This window comes from Tyto alba, unplaced genomic scaffold, assembly GCF_018691265.1.
Source record: "Tyto alba isolate M040663 unplaced genomic scaffold, T.alba_DEE_v4.0 Super-Scaffold_33, whole genome shotgun sequence".
Lineage (NCBI taxonomy): Eukaryota > Metazoa > Chordata > Aves > Strigiformes > Tytonidae > Tyto > Tyto alba.
This window is the reverse complement of record NW_024881308.1, coordinates 3,635,045-3,653,478: the sequence shown is the minus strand read 5'-3', so window position 1 is coordinate 3,653,478 and position 18,434 is coordinate 3,635,045. Positions and strand designations below refer to the sequence as shown.

General features: G+C 43.0%; 1 protein-coding gene and 1 long non-coding RNA gene across 9 annotated transcripts in view; one reads left to right on the top strand and one right to left on the bottom strand.

Moving 5' to 3' along the window:
* PTPRT (protein tyrosine phosphatase receptor type T) overlaps positions 1-11,906 on the bottom strand; it is a 467,676-nt gene extending 455,770 nt beyond the window's left edge. For 7 of the 8 annotated variants that reach the window (XM_042800879.1, XM_042800881.1, XM_042800884.1 and 4 more), the window contains exon 1: positions 10,823-11,054. In XM_042800879.1, the coding sequence (XP_042656813.1) occupies positions 10,823-10,892 (70 nt within the window). In that variant the 5' untranslated portion in view covers positions 10,893-11,054. Of the gene's footprint in view, positions 1-10,822; positions 11,055-11,848 lie in introns of those variants that run through there. The other variant, XM_033003561.2, reaches the window with a different exon arrangement.
* On the top strand, positions 11,134-17,894 carry LOC122154150. The gene is made up of 2 exons (XR_006166068.1): positions 11,134-11,372; positions 17,153-17,894. It is a non-coding gene; the product is annotated as an uncharacterized LOC122154150 (long non-coding RNA).
* The last annotated feature ends 540 nt before the right edge of the window (positions 17,895-18,434 follow it).

Here is an 18,434-nt window from a genome sequence, read left to right as displayed (position 1 = left end):
TCTCCAACAGCATTATAAGAAAGTTATAAATTTAGAGGAAAAAAAGCCTGCAGTGGATTATTCAATTTGTTTTCTCAGAGTGCAGTATTCTTTTCTCTCTACAGAAGGTAGTCAATTATTTTGTCCCATCCAAATTAAAATGACTCAGGCAACAGAGTTCCCACCATTTCCTTTGGGACACAATTCCACAACCTCATGGATCTACAATAAGATTTTCCTAATGCTCAAAGTAAATGATTTTCTTGTTTTAATCTCATTCTATTACTCTTGGTGCACATAAAATAATTATCCCTTCCTTTCCCCTGAGGTGCTCTCCCTTTCACAGCCCCATTCTCAGTTACAGGTCCAGTAGCTAAATGTATTTAGATATTGAAAATCTTTGTTCAAAATTGAAGAAACTGCTGTCACTTGTAGGTACTCTCAATACTTCAATTTGTCACTCTCAAGACTAAAATGATGTTCAGAGCTGACGGGAATATTCCGGACAGAAAAAAATCCCAGACATACACTTTTTTAAACTACATGTACAGCAGGTAGCATATTCTACCTTTAGTGTACTTGCTTCTTTTTAAGTAGACGTGTTCAGCTGCATACAACAATGCTGTCAGGCCTCTCAATATCTCAGCGTTAATCACTCCCAGATTTCTCTCATCCACTCAAAGTAACATTTACTTTGGATCTACATTGCAATACTTCCCAAGATTTCGGCTAAATTTCTGCCCGTGAGTCTGCATTCTGACATCATTTCTCCAATTTTCATTTCTTTAATATTTACCTTCGCTAAGAAAATCTTACAAAGGAACTACTTATAAATTTCTCCTTAACTTTAATGAACATTGCATCTGAAGGGTGATCCTAATGAGTAATCTTTCTGCTATCCCCTATACTAGGAGGAAGCATGTTGTGTGTAAATTGTTATATACACTATACAATCCAAATTCTCATTCTGTACTCTCTTCAAAAAGTTACACTTGGCAAGCAGGATACGCTCCAAACTTGTATTGCCTACTGATCATGCTTCTGTTACTTCCTCCATGCTCTGGGTCCCAAACATCTGCAAGTCAAGCTGAAGTCAGTAACCACTGGGAATTGCACTAAGTGACATAAGGAAATTTAGTATTTATTTCAACAAAACTCTCTCATTTATTTAGCATTCCTGTTAGCAATAGAAGCACATCAGCACAGAGCTTGAGGGGGGTGGAGGGGTAGTGGGTAGACTAACACTTTTCTGCTTTCTTGCCACAAAAGTGCTTCACATCAACACAGGCATAGGAGCCACTGGAAGGAAAAGAAAGCCTCTTTTAAAAAACTAAACAAACCAGGGGAGTGATTGATTTAATACAGAAAACTGCCAAGTGACCTTCAAACACCACCAAGACTTTGTTCCAAAACATTCTCAGCCATTTTGAGAAATAATTTTGTATTATTGTTAGAAAAGCATCAAAGTGCAAGAGTAAAACAGATGTCCAATGCAGCTGTACTCCATATGCTGATTCTTTACACTGAACATGCACAGAAATATTAATAAGCACATTATAGAACATTAAAAACTTTGGCACATGGAAAAGCTTTATTATAAGAAGATGCAAAGTTGAGAGTTTACTTTAAAAGGGTTATTTTTGCTTGGTAGGTTCATTTAAGGACAATTAATTTTACTTTCTTATTTTTGCAGACTCTGGCCTTGGCAGTCTCCAGGGTTATCCCTGTGCCAATAGGGACAGTGTGTTTGTTTATTTCCAAGCTTTCCACTTCTCTGATTATCGCTAGCACGTGATGATATGTGTTAGTACACACACCATCTTCTATTTTTTAATCATAAAAATATATTTACTGTTCATCTAGGAGACCCTATCGCTAACAAAAACACTTTATTCAGGAAGCTAGAACAGTGTTTTGACCACCATTTTCATAATAGAAATCCCTTTAAAAAGTAACACATAAGACTCCCTATGAGATTTATTGAAAACTATTATTTTGTACTAGATTATACGGATTATTTTTTTTCCAATTCATATTGGAATGTTTGAATCTCAAGAACTGCAGGGGAACTGCTTGTTTTGGAACACCTGTTTTCCTACAAATCAATTTTCAGATCATATCTGTGGAAACTTTTCAACTGGTCCTAGATTTAATGAAATCTCTCCCCCTCCCTAAAAATTAAATAGCGGGTCCAATCCAAACAGTCAGCATCGCCCCTGGCAATAACTATATGCGTGTGTTTGTATGCAGGAGTAACATGAAATAACCGGATTGCTGGTAAGCAAGCTGGCCACCGCTGCCTCTTTACGTGCCTTTTGCAGGCAGGACAGAGCAGAGGGCCGCAGGGTGCCTCCGAGGGACCCGGCTGCCCTGAAGGGAAGGAGTCAGTGCTACAGCCAGACCGCAGGAGCAGAGGGCTGGAAGCCATCAATCTGAAAGTCAAATTTATCAGGAGATTGCGTCCTGTTTAGTCAGAGCCAACAGTTCAACAAAAAGGTCTGCCTCAAACCAACACTGAAGTTCACACAAAATTTTTTGAAGGAAAGGAGCAAAGATGAGGAATTGGCTTTAGCATGCTGGACATTTAGTTTGGTTTGGCTGCTGGGCAAAACCGTGCATCACACCTGTGCTGCCTGGCACAGGGTCTGACCCAAGCCCAGCAATGCACTAAGGCATCCTGATGAGCTACTCTGGTATGGACAGGGGTGGACAGTAGTGTTTTTCAGAGGGCAAATATATCAAAAGTCTTTTCCTTTTGCATGCTTACTTTTTTCCATTACTGAAATAAACAGTGTGCAACTGTATTGTGAACACAGGAACAGATCTCTGAAATACCAGTTGAGCTAGAGTAACAACAGGGAAAACTGCTTCTATCATGTTTTAGGCTCTTAAAATATTAGCAACTGGCAAATTTAACATCTCAATCTCATACACTTTTCCACGCAAACCTAGAACCGGCTGCTGGTAAATTCAAAATATTCATATCGGTTTGGTTTGTGAAGAGATATGCTCAACATTTGAGAAAGCATCACTGTGAAATTAAGGAAGGACAATAAGAACTAGTCACTGCAGCCCCTGTTTCAGCTAAAGGAACAAAATTTGCAGAAATGAGCCATCTAGCCAACTTTGGGTGACAGTTAACTTACAGGAAGGGAGATGACAGATAATGGCAGCGCCAGCCATCCTCCCATCTGCGAGCATCAGGAACAGCAGCCAGTTTCTGTGCTTCATTTTTTGTCTGCTTCTTCACTGTTTCTATCCTGTCAGGCTCCTCTTGCTTTTCATGTCTTTTCATACTTGTTCCCTTCCTCTTCCTACTGCTATAATCTCATCATACCCACCTTCCCATCACCTTCTCCATAACTAACCCCTCACCCAAACACGCCAGCATCTTCTCAGCTGCCACCCTTGCTGCTTGGCTGCGGCACTGCTCCCTTTTCTTCTGTTGTTTCTCTCTTGTACAACTGCAAGATGAAAATGTTCTTCAGGGTACAAGAATGAGTCATTTGTGCCTCTGAAGCGTTTAGCACAGTTGGCTCTTCAGATGTTTCAAAGTTACTATACAATAAAGCAATCACATTAGGTTTAATAAACAATAAAGAGAAAAAAGAGACTTTCTATTAAAGATGCTCACTAGGAGAGATGACTTGATACCATTACAAGCTGTCAATTGCCTACCAAGTGCAGAATAAGAAGGAAGGTAAAAAGCTCTTCTGCTCAGCCAGTTTACAAACACACCCCTCCTAGAACAGAAATACAGATATATACACATATCTTGCAAACACGTAGACTTGCATGGAAAACACTAGAAATAGCTCATAAATGTTTCTATTGGTGCTTTTCAGTTCTTAGGAACAAAGTAGTAAAAGTTCTTGATACCAACACAATGCAGTCAAGTGTGGAATTACATAAACACAGCCTCTTGGCTTAGCTTGGGTGGCTTTGGTTTGGGTCATTTTATTTTGTTTTTAAATATACCTTTCAATCACACACCTCTGAAAAAATATCAAAATATTTCCCTGAGAAACAACTGATTGTGATGGAAATCCATTACACTTTACAGCTTCATCAACAACTGTTTCTATTAGAGCACTGAATTCACACCTAGAAATGCAGAATAAGATTTGGGCTGCCAGCACATAAATGGGTGCACATTGACAGAAAATACCTATTCTGGAGAAATGAACCATCAAGCGCAGCAGCTTCCCATCTTGCTGACAAAAGTGCTCTTCTGCTTATCCAGCAAATACTGCTGCAATTCCAATAAGTGTATTTCTAAAGGAAGAAAGACCTGTCTATATAGCAGTCAAACTACTTTAATTCCCTTCTTCCTCCCCTGCTTCATCTTCACACTCTATGTCTAGTAGGTGGTCACAACCACACATGCTTTCTACCAAGCAATACTTTTACTGATCTTCATCATCTTCTTAAATAAACAAAACCACATGGCACCAATGCCATTCTCAACTCCATGCTTTTTCATTAAAAAAAGAACATGAAAGCATACCACATACAATTGTTGTATTTGCTTACTTAGGCCTTCTTGCCCACACCCCATTATTGAGGGGCTGACCTTTCAGTCAATACTAAGGAAATGAAAATTCACACACATGCACATTAAGGTCATTCCAGTAATGACAACAAATTCAGCAGTACTGGAGTCAAAAGCACATTTCAAGAATATCATCCCCAGTAGAGCATGAAGCCATACTTCTACAAGCACTACCTTCTTACAAGCAGGTAATGGCATTTTCTTCAAATTCAAATAGAGAAGGATTGATCCCTAACATATAAATGGATTAAGCTGTAACACTCTTGATATCATTGTTCTTTACAACACGGCAGAGGACAAGTAGTGAAACAGCCCTCCTTTGTTCAACGTACACCTGAACTGGAAGCCAAGAGCTGCTTTCCAGTGATTTAACATAGTCACTCCCCAGGAATGAAGCTGAGACTATGACAAGAACGTACATGAAAAACTGCTAAACTGTTTCCTCGTTTACATCGGGTTCTGAAGACATTTCAGCTAACAAAACAGGAGATAGAGGATACTTCGAGCATTTCCAGTACAAAGGAAATAGCATAGATGAATGAAGAGGTTTGTGTAACTGTAGGTAGCTCAGGCTGCAGAACTGATCTGTGCCCACACAACATCATCAGCTGTCAAACCCCACAGCCTTTCTGCAAGATAAACTCCAAAAAATCAAGGAACAAGAGCCAGGCCCCATCCTCCCAAAATTCATAAACAGCTCAATCATTCTTTAATTCCATGAGCTGCACCACAACAAACTGCAGCAGAATTCACCCAGTCAGCTTGAATTCTCAAGCCCGCAGTCCCAGAGAGATCTAGCTGGAAAAAGGAAGAAATCAAGTGGCTGGCCTTGGATTGATTAACAAGCACTAGTTAAAAGAAAACAAGCAAGCCAGAGGAGACCAAGCACTAAGTAGGTTCACTCTTCCTGGGGTTTCTTGTCCTATTTACCAGGTCTCGTTCATGGGTGGATATGCTTGCGCTCCCCAGAATTACATCATCTTTAACTGTGGCCCTAAACATCACTTAACAGTCTTTCTCCAAAGGTCCTTGTTTTCTTTAACTGACTTATCGGCATTTTCTTCTGGAACATGCCGTGCCCTGCCATCCAGCTTGCAAAGCTTCCAACATCTCTGAACTGTGGTATGATAGATGGCATGTATTTATCGGATATTAAAAAACAAGTGGGCCTGATTAAATGATGCATAGTCTGATTAAGACATCGTAATTGTCTCCTCTACCATGGAGATACACAGTCTTTAGAGCTTGCAATAATGAACACCAGAAATTGCTTGTTACATAATTACGAGTGTATAGAAGGATAGGGCCAGGTTGTAAGAAGTCCTTACCGATGCCATCAGCAACATTCACCTTCTTTGTGCGTCTGCTTTGGGGTGCATAGGGTTGCTCTTTTCCTCTGGGTTAACCTGGCAAGAGCAGGGTGGTGGGAGGCAAGTGGCCTTCAAAAGTAAGAGGCAACACAGGGCCAGGAAGGTAATAGGTTGAGGTGGGTAAGGATTTCCCTGAAAAAGCATATATCATCTAAACAAACTGGTATCCAAGTAGTGCTAGCCAGCATAAACAGGGAGAGCACCATCAGAAAAAAAAAAAAATTAGAGAACTAGGAAATGTGAGTGGTACCAGGAAAAGAGTGATTCTTGGCCAAATACACTAGCTAAAATGAGCCAAGTAATACTGCTTCAAAAGATGTTCAAGAAATACCATAAAAGCCAAGTGTATCGTATTCTTCTCAAGAATGACAACACAGAGCCAAGAAATGTCAACCCACAAGCTGTTCTTTGTGGAAGTGGAGCCCTCTGGTACTGAGGCAACAGGAGGCACGGGAGGTTTCCCACATCACAGTGGGAAACCCGGTCTACAACTTGGGTCATTTTATAACAGCAGGTGACCTCGATGTGCTGCTGCTGTTTAAAATTTCTGCAAGAAAAACCCCCTCTATGAATGTACCTACAAGCACATTTTAGAAGCTTCATTACATACTTTATCTATGCATTACAAGACACCGAGGAAACAGACTGAATCAGTTTCCATAAAAAAAATTAAGAAATCTCTCTCTAAAGGACATAGGCTTTATATAGCAATACACACACGCACTCCTGCTGCTCGTCACCCAAACATCATAAGAGTTTTTCTGAATGTTAAGTAGGCTTCAGTATTTCTGTGGCAAAACAGTTACATATTATTGCTCTTATTGCTTACATTACCGAGCAAACCCATATATATACCTCAAACAGATTTTGGTAGGTGGATTTTCAGAAGACATCTGCTATTTTTTCTTTTCTTTTTTTTTTTTTAATTAGGGCCATGTTAAGGCAGTCTCAAATTTGCTCATTGCCAAAATATTTAAGCTCCAGTGCTAGCGTTGCACACCTCTCTATTCTACATTCAGCACTTTTCATTCAAGCAAAGAACAGTATCTGCCAATACACATTCGTTTATCTCATTTATAAAAATTACAATGAAAATTATCAGAGACATGAAACAACTATTATGATAAATAATGAGCTTTAAAAACCCCCCATACACATACAAAGGGAGAGTCAGAGAGACACTGATCCTTCTATGCTGAATGTTTTTCAAAAGAAGGATTGTCAGTGCAATACTGAACAGATCAATTTATTTCCCTTTCTTCTATCCACTTAACTGGATTTTATATACAAAAGTAATTGTTCCCGTAAGAAACAACCCTTGTCCAGATCTTTCAAGGTTCACAACGCCTCAGACCTACATCTTTACCACTATTCCGGTTTCCATGGTAACAGATAATGGTGCCTTCTAAAAAAAATACTATAATATTCTACAGTAAGTGTCCCAAATCATTCCCATAATATTAATGAGAACTAGAGCACGTGGGCCTGAACACAGAGCATAAGAAACTAAAAAAGTACAATTAAACAAGGAAAGAGCCGAGGGACTTTCAGAAGGATGGATGGTGAAAAAAAGGCTCTGCATTCGTAAGAGAGAAGGATTATCACTCAGATTCACAAATGCCTTTATTCACACAGTGACCTTTCATTGCCACTGTTGAAATAGGCAGTTTCACATCACCACCTTTTAAATATTAATTGTTTATGTATTGGAAAACAAATCAAGTCAGTCAGGAATGAAAAATAAAGTTGAATTGTAGTGCTAACAGCTCCCCAGAGGGAGTGAAAAGTGATTATTGAGTTAAATGGCTCCATTGTTAACAATTGCCACACAGAGTAGCTTGCTCAGAAAGATCCGTTTTTCATTGCCAATTTACTGACAGCAAAATCTGTGAGTAAATGAACTCCTAGTCAATGAATTAATCTTCCCCCAAAAATTCCTTGCAGTTTGCTCCCTTGCTCCCCTTTCATCTTCCCTGGACAAGCCACGTGTAATGAACAATCAGCTGCGGGAACTTTATGATGTGGCAGCAGTCTGTCAGAGCAGCCAGCTACACGTCCACCCATCCAGGAGCTCTGCCATAGCGAAACAAGGAGCAGAATAGGGAAAAAATTAAAGCAAACACTGACATCAGAAGAAAAACAAGTGTTAAAGTAATCCAGTGTTCAGGTGAACAGTCCCAATGTAAACCCACTGTCCTACTTTCCCCCTGAATGCTTTTTCACAGCTGCAAATGACTTTAATCTCTCTATTTTGTGCTCTATTGTGCCGAAAATGCACACAAAACAGACCATAGCAAAACGCACAGCAACTGCAAGAATGTTCCACATATTTGAGGGGAGAAAAACTACATATGTGCTTTAAGGAAAAAAACTTCCCTGTAATCAGAAGTCCTTCATTTCTAAAAGCCTAGAAAGAATTGTCAATTACTAGAATTATCTGCTGTTACTTCTGTCCCCTTTTATGGGAAAAGTAGTAAATTATCAGCTGACCCCAAACCTGACAAAAAGTTTAGAACCTCAAAACCATACCTCCAGTTATGAATAAATAGAGAGACTGCAGGCAACAGAGTAATTGGTGGGGAGACAAGTTATAGATACTTTATTTAATTTCTGTGTTGCTGTAAGTGTTAACCAGCTCCCTCAATATGAAACTAAGTATTCCAGGAAGAAGCCATCAGCATGCTACTGTGGCTCTGTAGTATTCCTAATTTTCTACGTTGTGGGTAAGATGAAAGAAGCAGCAGCAGCTGTGCAAGTTGGGTAGGAATTGAATAACATGTCGTCTGGACTTGTGTCTTTCCTACTTCTTGGCCCAACTATCTATAACAAAATAAATCGAAAACCCCATCCAGGTCCTTGCGCAGAGATTTTTCGGGACGTTTAACAAAAGGCTGCTAAATAAAAGCATTAGGCTTTGAAAAATAATTCAATTGGGAAGCGACAGGCAGGATTTGCATCCTAATAGTTATGGAGAGAGCACCACCTGATGGAAGATGCGAAAATACACCAAAGGCGTTAACTGGAGCCTCTCCAAACTTCACTGACATTTTAGAGACAAAGTGCATCTGGGAAACTTTTTTTACCACGAAAATATCAGCTATATGGACAGAGTCCAGACCACTACATTTCACACCAGATAGATAACCTAAGAGGAGAAAACCTTCTTTTAACTTCATTAATGGAAGCAGCTCAGAAAATATTACTTATTAAAATCAGCTCCTCTTATTTTGAATAGTGAGGGAGAGTGCACTAAAATATGAGGCAGATGGTGATACTAACGATTAGGAAACCCCCCAGTCACTGTTCGCACTAAACTGGTAATGAAAACAAAGCATTTCATGGCTTTCTGAAAATAGGGCTTAGCCAGACACTAAGTTTGCATGCAGGTAGCTCGTGTTACATTCCTATTTCCCTCAAATACAAAGTGTTTTCTGCTCCCTTAAAAGTTTGCCATCTTCACAGAACACTCTTTCTAAGCATCTGACTAAATGATTCATCAAAAGCCAAGGATCTTCTCTCAATTGATATGACAAGCTTCGAGAACACAGAAACACAGTTGGAAAAGAGAGAAAAAGAAAAAAACACACAGCTCCCTATATTGCTTACTCAACGAAGAAGCTATTTAACTAGGTTGGATATTCCAGCCTTTCCAACAAATCCGCAGCTGTGCATGCTTGCCCAGCAATGTCAAGAAGCCACTGTGGCAGTGTCTGATCGCGTCTGTCCAGCCATGTCTGTCTGTCCGGCCGCATTCCCGCACCGAGCCACCACCGCTTCCAGGTACGCACAGTGCTCGGCATCTCCTGCCCTCTGCACAGTTTCTGTTTCAAAGAATCGAGACAAAGTCATTCGAACTCTCAGTCTTAACTACGAAAAATCTTCCACTGTTTGAGATGAACTCAAGTTAGACATGTTGGGGGTATGAAGCCAAGTCACAAGCACTGAGATTTATCCCTGCACTAAGCAATGTTGCACATGGAATTTTTACTTGTCTTACACATATTGGGAAAAAAAAAAAAAAAAAAAACACACACAAAAAAAAACACCAATACTTAGCTAGACAGATGAAGTCCGGAGAGAAGAAAATTACAACTCTATTTTTTTTAATATAGAAAAAAATACAGTGAGAAAATTAATGTCATATTACAAGATTCAGGAGAAAAACAAGACCACACGTATTATCGGTTTACCTACACAATAGCACAAGAGGAGAAAACTAGCTCTGCAAGCACCTGTCATCTTTAAGTAATTCAAACTATGCTTAAAGGAACTTGTAGGAGGGGGGAAATAGCTGGCTACTATTAATGTACACATGCCAGGGAGCAAAGTATTCCTTAACATGAGAGTGACAGAGAAAGTGACAACTGGGAGGGAGCCGGTCCGAGTAGCTGAGGCCCCCCCCCACCCCCCGAGAAAGTTACTTGAGATACAAGGGGAGAAAAAGCTGCCACTAAACTTCTGCGAACCACCCCCCAGCCCCCCTCGGCCGGCTGGAGGAAAAGGCAGCGACCCTCGGGAGCCAGCCCCTGCCTCGGAAAGCCCGTCTCCTACAACAAGGACTCAAGCGTCGCGGATCCGAGACTAAAGGCGAGGCTTTCATCTCCCAGCACACGCAACTTCCCGAGGAGCGAGCCTCCCCGGTCCCAAACACGGACACCCTCCGCCCGCGGCGCAGCCTCCGCAGCCCTGCGCGGCACCGGGCTCGCCCGGCTTCAGCGACCGACTTTTTCCGAAGACTGCTCCTTTCCTTCCCCCGGCGAGCAGCCGCCTTCCGAGGGACGTCTCCATCCCCGCCCGCTCCGGGGCTTGCGTTGGGAGCTCCCTGCGAGGCCCGAGGGGCTGGAGGAAGGGGGCGAGGCGGGGAGTTCAGGGATGCCCCGGGGAGAGCCGGGCAGGGGCGAGCGGCGGGGCTGCAACTCACCTGCGAAGACCTGTCCCCCCGCCTTGGGCAAGAGCTGCAGGAGAAAGACGATCGCGGCGACGCCGGTCATCCTTCCCCGGAGTTCACCTGCCCTCCCCGCCGCCGCGGTGCCGCTGCCTCCCCGCAGATATCCCCCGCATTGGCGGCTCGGGCGCGGCGGCCGCCCCGGCAGCCGGAGCCGCGGTGCTGCTCGGAGGAGCCGCCGAAGTGGCGGCGGGCGGCGCGGGGAGCGGGCGGGGGGGCGGGCGGGAGGCAGGCGGGCGGCCCCCCGCCCAGCGCCGGCCGCGCCCGCGCAGAGCCGGCCCCGCTGCCCCGCCGCGGGGGGCAGCAGCCCCCCGGCCCCCTCCCACGGAGCGAGACGCTTCCTCCTCAGCGCTGGGCGGGCGGGCGGCGGTGGTTGGGCTTTTTTTATTCCTTGTTCAAGCCCAGCTGCGCGCACACACACACACGCACACGCAAATAAATCGCCTATGGGTAGCGGCTGAAGTGCAGCATCTTGCCAGCAAATCTGGGGTTCCTGCGCCTGCCCTCTTTCCCGCGGGGATGGAGAGTAAGTGCAGGGTATCGCATGTACGTGGGGGGGAGGGGGGTGGGGGGGGGCGGGCACCGCGGCCGGGAGCGGGGACGGGGAGCGGCCCACCCTCCGCCGGAGCCGGGCGGCCCAGCGGCGGAGGGTCCTTTGTTCGGGCAGCTGACAGGCGGTTGAAACCGAAAACGGTGATTTTTCGGGATTATTCACTTTACTTTCGAGAGAGTGAACTGCTAAAGACCTAATCGCAGCGGGTACTGCCGCGCTCCCAGGGTTTATGCGCAGGCAGAGACACAATCTTGAACAAAATTCTAAAAATTGCTTTCGGCTAGCAACTTCTTTAGCAAAAAAAAAAAAAAAAAAAAAAAAAAAAAAAGCATACTTTATAAGGAAAAATAAATAAAAACGGGAGACACGTATCGATCAAGCGCCTGAGCTCGAATTTGCACGGGCAAAGGAAAGCGATGACCACCCGGATACAGCACGTGGTTACCCACCAGCACCGCAGGGGCTTCTCTCAGACAGGAACTCTCAGGAACTCCAGCGGGGCTGGGCACGCTTTTCCTCACGGTACTTGAGGGGTAGCGGCACTGTTTCCTCATTAAATGCAACACCGCTCCCTCTGCCAGCCAACCCCCCCCCCCCCCCCCCCGGCGAGGCGCCGCCGCCGGGCCCGGCCCGCGGGGGGGGCTGTTGCGCCGCGGTGGCCGCCCCGGCGCGGCCCGGGGGGGGGGGGGGGGGAAGGTGCCTCCGAGCCCGCCTCAGCGGCCCGGGAGAACTACCACCCCCTTAACATCAGTTTGCATTTTAAACTTCATAGGTTGCATTTCGCGTGAAATGCTCGAGAGCTCCAGAGGCATAAAAAGTCACGCGCGAAGCACGAAGGTGATTTCCTTCGTTGCCCGGGCCCGGTGAGGGCGGCCGGGCGCGCAGCGGCCCCCCGCCCGGTGCCAGGGCCCCACTCGGGGCAGCGTGCCCACGGCGAGCGGCTGGGTGGGAGGGGGGATGCTTGCCCCCCCAGCGCAGAGCGCGGATCTAGCTACCCTCAACCACCTCGCGTTCCCGGAGTAAGAGAGACCAAAGAGGCAGTGGTGTTCGTCAGGTGAGGAGGCTAGTTGTTTCAGCACCACAGGACCAAGCTTGACATTTGGAAGTCACCCTTGAAGGACTCCCCATTGCAACCGGTTCAAGTGAGAGCACTACCCTGCTAGCCAAAAGAGACTATGTCAGTTTGCAGCTGATACACCCCCCTAAATAGTACCCAGCATCCCTATCCAGAGCTGAGCATGAGACATCCACTATATCTCACTCAAAAACACTTCCCCCCCCCCCCCCCCCCCCCCCCCCGAGTCCAATAAAACCCTCAAATCCATGAAGTGTCTACCTTTCTTTAGGTGTCAGCATCACTTCAGAAACTATGGCACTCCGCTATCTTTTGGAGTGTAAGGACAATCACAAACAAGTACACACTTGGAGATAAAGGGAGAACAGAGAACAGACCAGCAAGGAGAAAGAAAACATCACTAAGTAGTCTGCTAGGTAGTAGAAGGGATCCAACCGGCACAGCAGGCATAGTCAGAAACTGCTGGAATAATTCTTGTATCAATGCAAATCGCTTGGACAGTAAGAACAGAGAGTCTTGAAACACAGAGATGGTGCTAGTAAGAAGTGAAGAAAACAGTAGCAAAAAACAGGCTGTAAAATACAACCCTAAATCAAGTAATCACTAGTAGTTTCCATATAAACTAAATAAAATGGAAGAAACAAAGGCAAGTCTGGAAATTTTGTTCAGAATGACAAAAATTTGGTAAACTAAGTGATTTACTGAGGTTCAAGGACCTTAGGGAGTAGAAAGCAAAAAAGTTTTTTCTTACTTCTTCCAAGGAAAAGCATCAACCTAAGGAGAAAAAAAAATTACATTGTAAGCAAAGTGAAGAAGGGTAGAAGAGAAGATCCTTACTTCTAGCTGGATACAGCAGAGAGAGATCAGAAACACATGATCTACAAGATTCTGGAAAAATGACCAATCAGAAGAGACAACTGTGTCCTAGACACCAAATACTGTAAAGCCAAGCTTTAGGCTGATCTAAATCAGCTAAAACCTTACGAAGGATTATCTGAACTCAAAACCATTTTCTAGTGAGAAAGGAAAACCAAAAGTAAGATGTCGGATGACAGCAGTAAGGACAGGATAAACTAAATTTAGGAAGATATTAGCACAAAAAACCCCAAACCCTGAAGGAAATATTTCACTTAATGACAACACTGAGCTGGTAATAAGCTAACAGTTGAACACCAAACACAGTATCAACTCTGGAGCCAATTATCTTCCCACAGTGTACAAGACCATTGGTAGAAGAAACTATGCAGGAATAAAGTTGTAGAGCTACACAAAAAAAAAAGTAGTTTAAAATACAACATGGATATTGAGATGAAAATTGGGCGGATTCAATTAAAAAAGAACAAAAAAACCCTAAACCACCACCACAAGCCAAACCCCCCACAACACACAGGTAATTTTCTAAAGGAAACAAATATGGTGAGATCACGTCTGTCAGTGTTTTACTAGAACATCCAACTGAATGGCACATAGGAAAATAGGCAATATTACATAAAACACACAGAGCAAGGAACTGTCCTAAAAGAGAAAGGCAACAAGACAGGGCTGCAAGCAGAGATCACAAGGACACGAGGTTAATAGGTACTTTTAGAGCCTTGTTAAAGTTTAATTTTTACATTAATACCACTGGTTGGCTTCTAATGGAATATACTGATGACAAAGTCAATAGTATTTTTAACATAAGAGGATTGAAATAGTCTTCCAGACACCAGTGTCTTTGAGGACTGGACATGTAGTGGTGGGATGAAATCCAACCATAAAAAAACCCTAGTATCACTGAAGAAGGACAATGAGAAAATATGCTGTATGATTTAAAAATAAACAGACATACCATTAGTATAACTAGTTCACTTCCAAGGAAACCCCTGAAATTCAAACAGGGCCATAACAATGGTTCAGTGATAAACCATCAAGCAAGGCAGGAACAAGCTGTGCTCCAAAACTCTGACGCTACCCAAGAAATAACCCCCATGACTGTATATGCTTTTATATAATTGTGGTGGGTTTGGCCGGGGTAAAGTTCATTTTCTTCACAGTAGCTAGTATGGGGCTGTTTTGGATTTGTGCTGGGAAGTGTTGATAATTCAGGGGTGTTCTCATTATTGCAGAGCAGGGCTTACACAGAGTCAAGGCCTTTTCTGCCTCTCCCACCACCCCACCAGCAAACAGGCTGGGGGTGCACAAGAAGTTCAGAGGGGACACAGCTGGGACAGCTGACCCCAAGGTATATTCCATACCATATGGCATAATGCTCAGTGTATAAATCTGGTGGGAGGAGGAAGAAGGGGGGGATGTTCGGAGTGTCAGTTGTCTTCCCAAGTCACCCTTACACACGATAGAGCCCTGCTGTCCTGGAGAAGGCTGAGCACCTGCCAAACAACGGGAAGCAGTGAAGGAATTCCTTGTTTTGCTTTGCTTGTCTGTGTGCGGCTTTTGCTTTACTTAAGCTGTCTTTATTTCAGCCCACAAGTTTTCTCACTTTTACCCTTCCAGTTCTCTCCCCCATCCCTTCGGGGGGGGGGGGTGAGCAAGTGGCTGTGTGGGGCTTATACCACAACAATAATCTGTGACCTTTGAGCAAGCACAAAGAACTAAAACCCCTACAAAATGGTCTTGCTAAATCTCTACCCTTCTGAGCTAATGTGTCCTATACAACATTATTTTATAAAAGTGGCAAAAGAAAAGTTCCAAGTCTGATCCCATCCTTGTGTATATCATCATAGCTTATTTTTCTGTTACAAATAACTCAAGCAAGGTCTCAAGAGGCTTAAAAAAAGAAAACATTAACATAAGTTCTGAAGTTTTCTTGAGCCTGTCGCTCGAGGCTTCTTGACTCCATAAAACTGTTCCCTCACTGTGTCAGATGAGAGGAGAAAATTTAATTCTTAATTTTAGTCACCCACAAATGATACAGCTTGCCCCTGGAAAACAAAGTGCTAAGCAACTGAAGGCACTGTCATATTATGACACTAAATGCATTTAACCAAGAAAACCTATTAAAAAAAAAAAAAAAAATCAGCTCATGGACTTGAATCAATACATATGTTTTTGAAGTATTTAACAAACAACTGAGTCTGTAAATATCCAAGCCTGCTACCAGTTTAGAATAGAAACATGAGAAACTCATCCAATCCCCTATAGTGTACACAACATCTCTCGTACCTCCCGCAGAAAGCCAGTTCACAGTCAGTAGCCAGGCTACCTCCGTCCCCAAAAGACAATGCAATTCTCCTCTTCCTAAACATAAGATGAATACTCCACAAACGATGTGCTTTTTGTAAAGGATAGGAAACCATCTTTTTTCAGTTCTGTGGGCTTCTTTGGTAGTACACAGGTCACTGAAACACAACTGCCACTCAACTGTCTGGATATAGGCAGTTTCCTGGAGATACAGGAGAAACTTCATTCCAGGTACTCACCATCACACACCCAGTGGGTGCATAAAGAGAACATCATCTTGGAGAAGCTCAGTACACATCAAGATCAGTCTGGTCCAAAACAGTAAACTATTTTTTCTCCCCCAGAGCAAGCAGTATGTACATACTTACAAATAAATACACACACAGTTGGCAGCTTTCATTACAGAACTACCTATTATGCAGTATCTTCCCTACAATTTAGTGAGCAAGATTCATGGGTGAAAGTTGTAGGTCAAGTTCAAAGGAAATATTAAAAAGGTTCCACTTCCTTATATTGTGCAATGTAAGTTTGTGTCTAGAACATGATCTGTTAAGTTTTTGTTGTCACGGGTAGGCAGAAGGAGGGGTTAAAGAAAGGAAATTTAACACCTTGTGCCATTCTCCCGATATCACTTGCAACTTCACCCATCTGTCTTCCTGATTTCAATTTTTATTATTAAACCTAAAACTGTGTCTCCAGCATCAGTTTCAATTCTCCATATGGGCTTATCCATATTTACATATGTACACGTGCAGAAAAAGGAAACCAATGCTGCAGTTACATATCACCGTAAATACTGAGGAGTTAATAGTAGGCCAACTCATTGAATACCAGGGAGAAGACCTCTGCCCAGTTGCCTGAACCCTTTGAGTGGTACCTTGTCTGTTTTTCTACTCCCACCAAGTTATTAGCACATTCAAAGATAACAATGTGTGCAAATGCAGATACCAGCTGCTTTTTTAAATCTGGTTACAGGATTAAATCATTAATTGATGTCAGACACTGGCATTGATCTCTATGCATCATTCTCATTAGCAAGTTTCTTCCTTTCTGAAGATAAAAAAACCTCACTACCAGCCATCAACTATGTAATAATACAAAGTTCACATTTATACATGAACACAATGATACTTTCCAGGAAATGCCAAAATGGCCTGGATCTACAAGTTTATCTTGATGCTGTATCATGGAAAAACAATATATTAATACCATCAGACACAAGCAGGTAGAAAGGTACAGCAAGATGGCAACATTGAAATAGTCTGAAAATGTCAAACAGCCCAACACTTCTTCTCCATTAGCAGTGAATTTTGAACTCTTCATCTTCCTATATAATACAATAAGAGTCAGAGTACTCTGATAAGATCCTTTCTAAAATAAAACAGTTTTTCATGGTTGCAGCTCAATTTATAAAAATTAATGAAACTGCAGAGACAGCTGTAATACGTAATAGTTAGTTTGCTTATCTGTACCTCACTATACATTTTGCTGCTTTTAAAAGGCTGAACAGCAGAAGAGGCAACACCTGGCTCTTCATGCTGGCTGCTGACTCGAGATGGATGAAACCGTATACTGGGAGAGGAAATATTCCCTTTGGAAAACACCTGAACATACTCAGTGGAGAAAGCTCCTTGTGTGCAGGTTGAGATGACAGGGACAGAAACATCAAACCCAGCCAAAAGGGAGCCCACATCAGCAGCGTGGCCAGGGAGACTGCAAAGAAGAGCAGGAGCAGATACACAGCCAGGCCTTGGAGGGACTAACGAGAGGCTTTTCTGAGCATCCAGAATAGATGCTGCAGCGTTTGCAAGAAACCACTGGTTTGGTTGATGAAAACAAACATGAAGGACAAGGCTGACACTGAAGGAAGAAAGTGGGTAGGGGGACATTTGCTTAGCCAACCTTTTATTTTTATTCAATATTTTCCAGATCACTCTCAGCTTTTACTATTTTAGAAAGTTCATAATTCTAACGGTGCTAGGTGTAACTTATTTTCAAGGTAAAGAACAAAGAAAATGGATGTTAGTGTCATTACTGCCATCTTCTGACTCTGTAGTACCTTGAGCATGTTTGTCTGTGTGGACTAATTTTCTACTGATTCTATTAATTTTAGCTGTTTCCAAAGCACTGTACAGGTATAACTCATGTTTTACCTGGGTTACATCACTTTTATGTATCATGATACATTCCAAGCACTAGTCCTTGACACTGCTCACTTTTCTCATTAAAAAACTTCCATTCAAGTTTTGCTCAATATAAAATTTTCTTGGATTAACACTGTCAAATGGGGATCTGGATTACACACATATTATCAAGCACATGGTTACACATGTTCTGCACAACTTTTCCAGAGGATGCTGCCATTAAATGGGGAAGCACGTGCCTTCTCATTAGTCACAAGAAACAGGAACAGCTCCACCAGATAGATAGCAACAAATTTGTCCCCTACCTCAGACAACATAGATTCCGATTGCAGTAAGAGACCTTAGCAAAATATCTGAAAGTGATATTATATCATTTTACATTTCAATCTATTTGGATTCAGAAATAGCTATCAAATCTGTCAGCTATAAGGAAGGGAGGCCAAATAGTTGCATTCCATCTGAAGACTACTTCAAGCCCAGTTTCTGGAGCAGGCAGTAGCACAAGCTCTGCTTTAATGACTATTTCTAAAGATTTGTAGCCAAGGCATATCAGAGTCACTTACATTCAGGTAAACAATCACACACAACAAATTTCAAACGCAACTTTCTAGCTTTTGGTAGCTTTCCCCCATCTCTAGG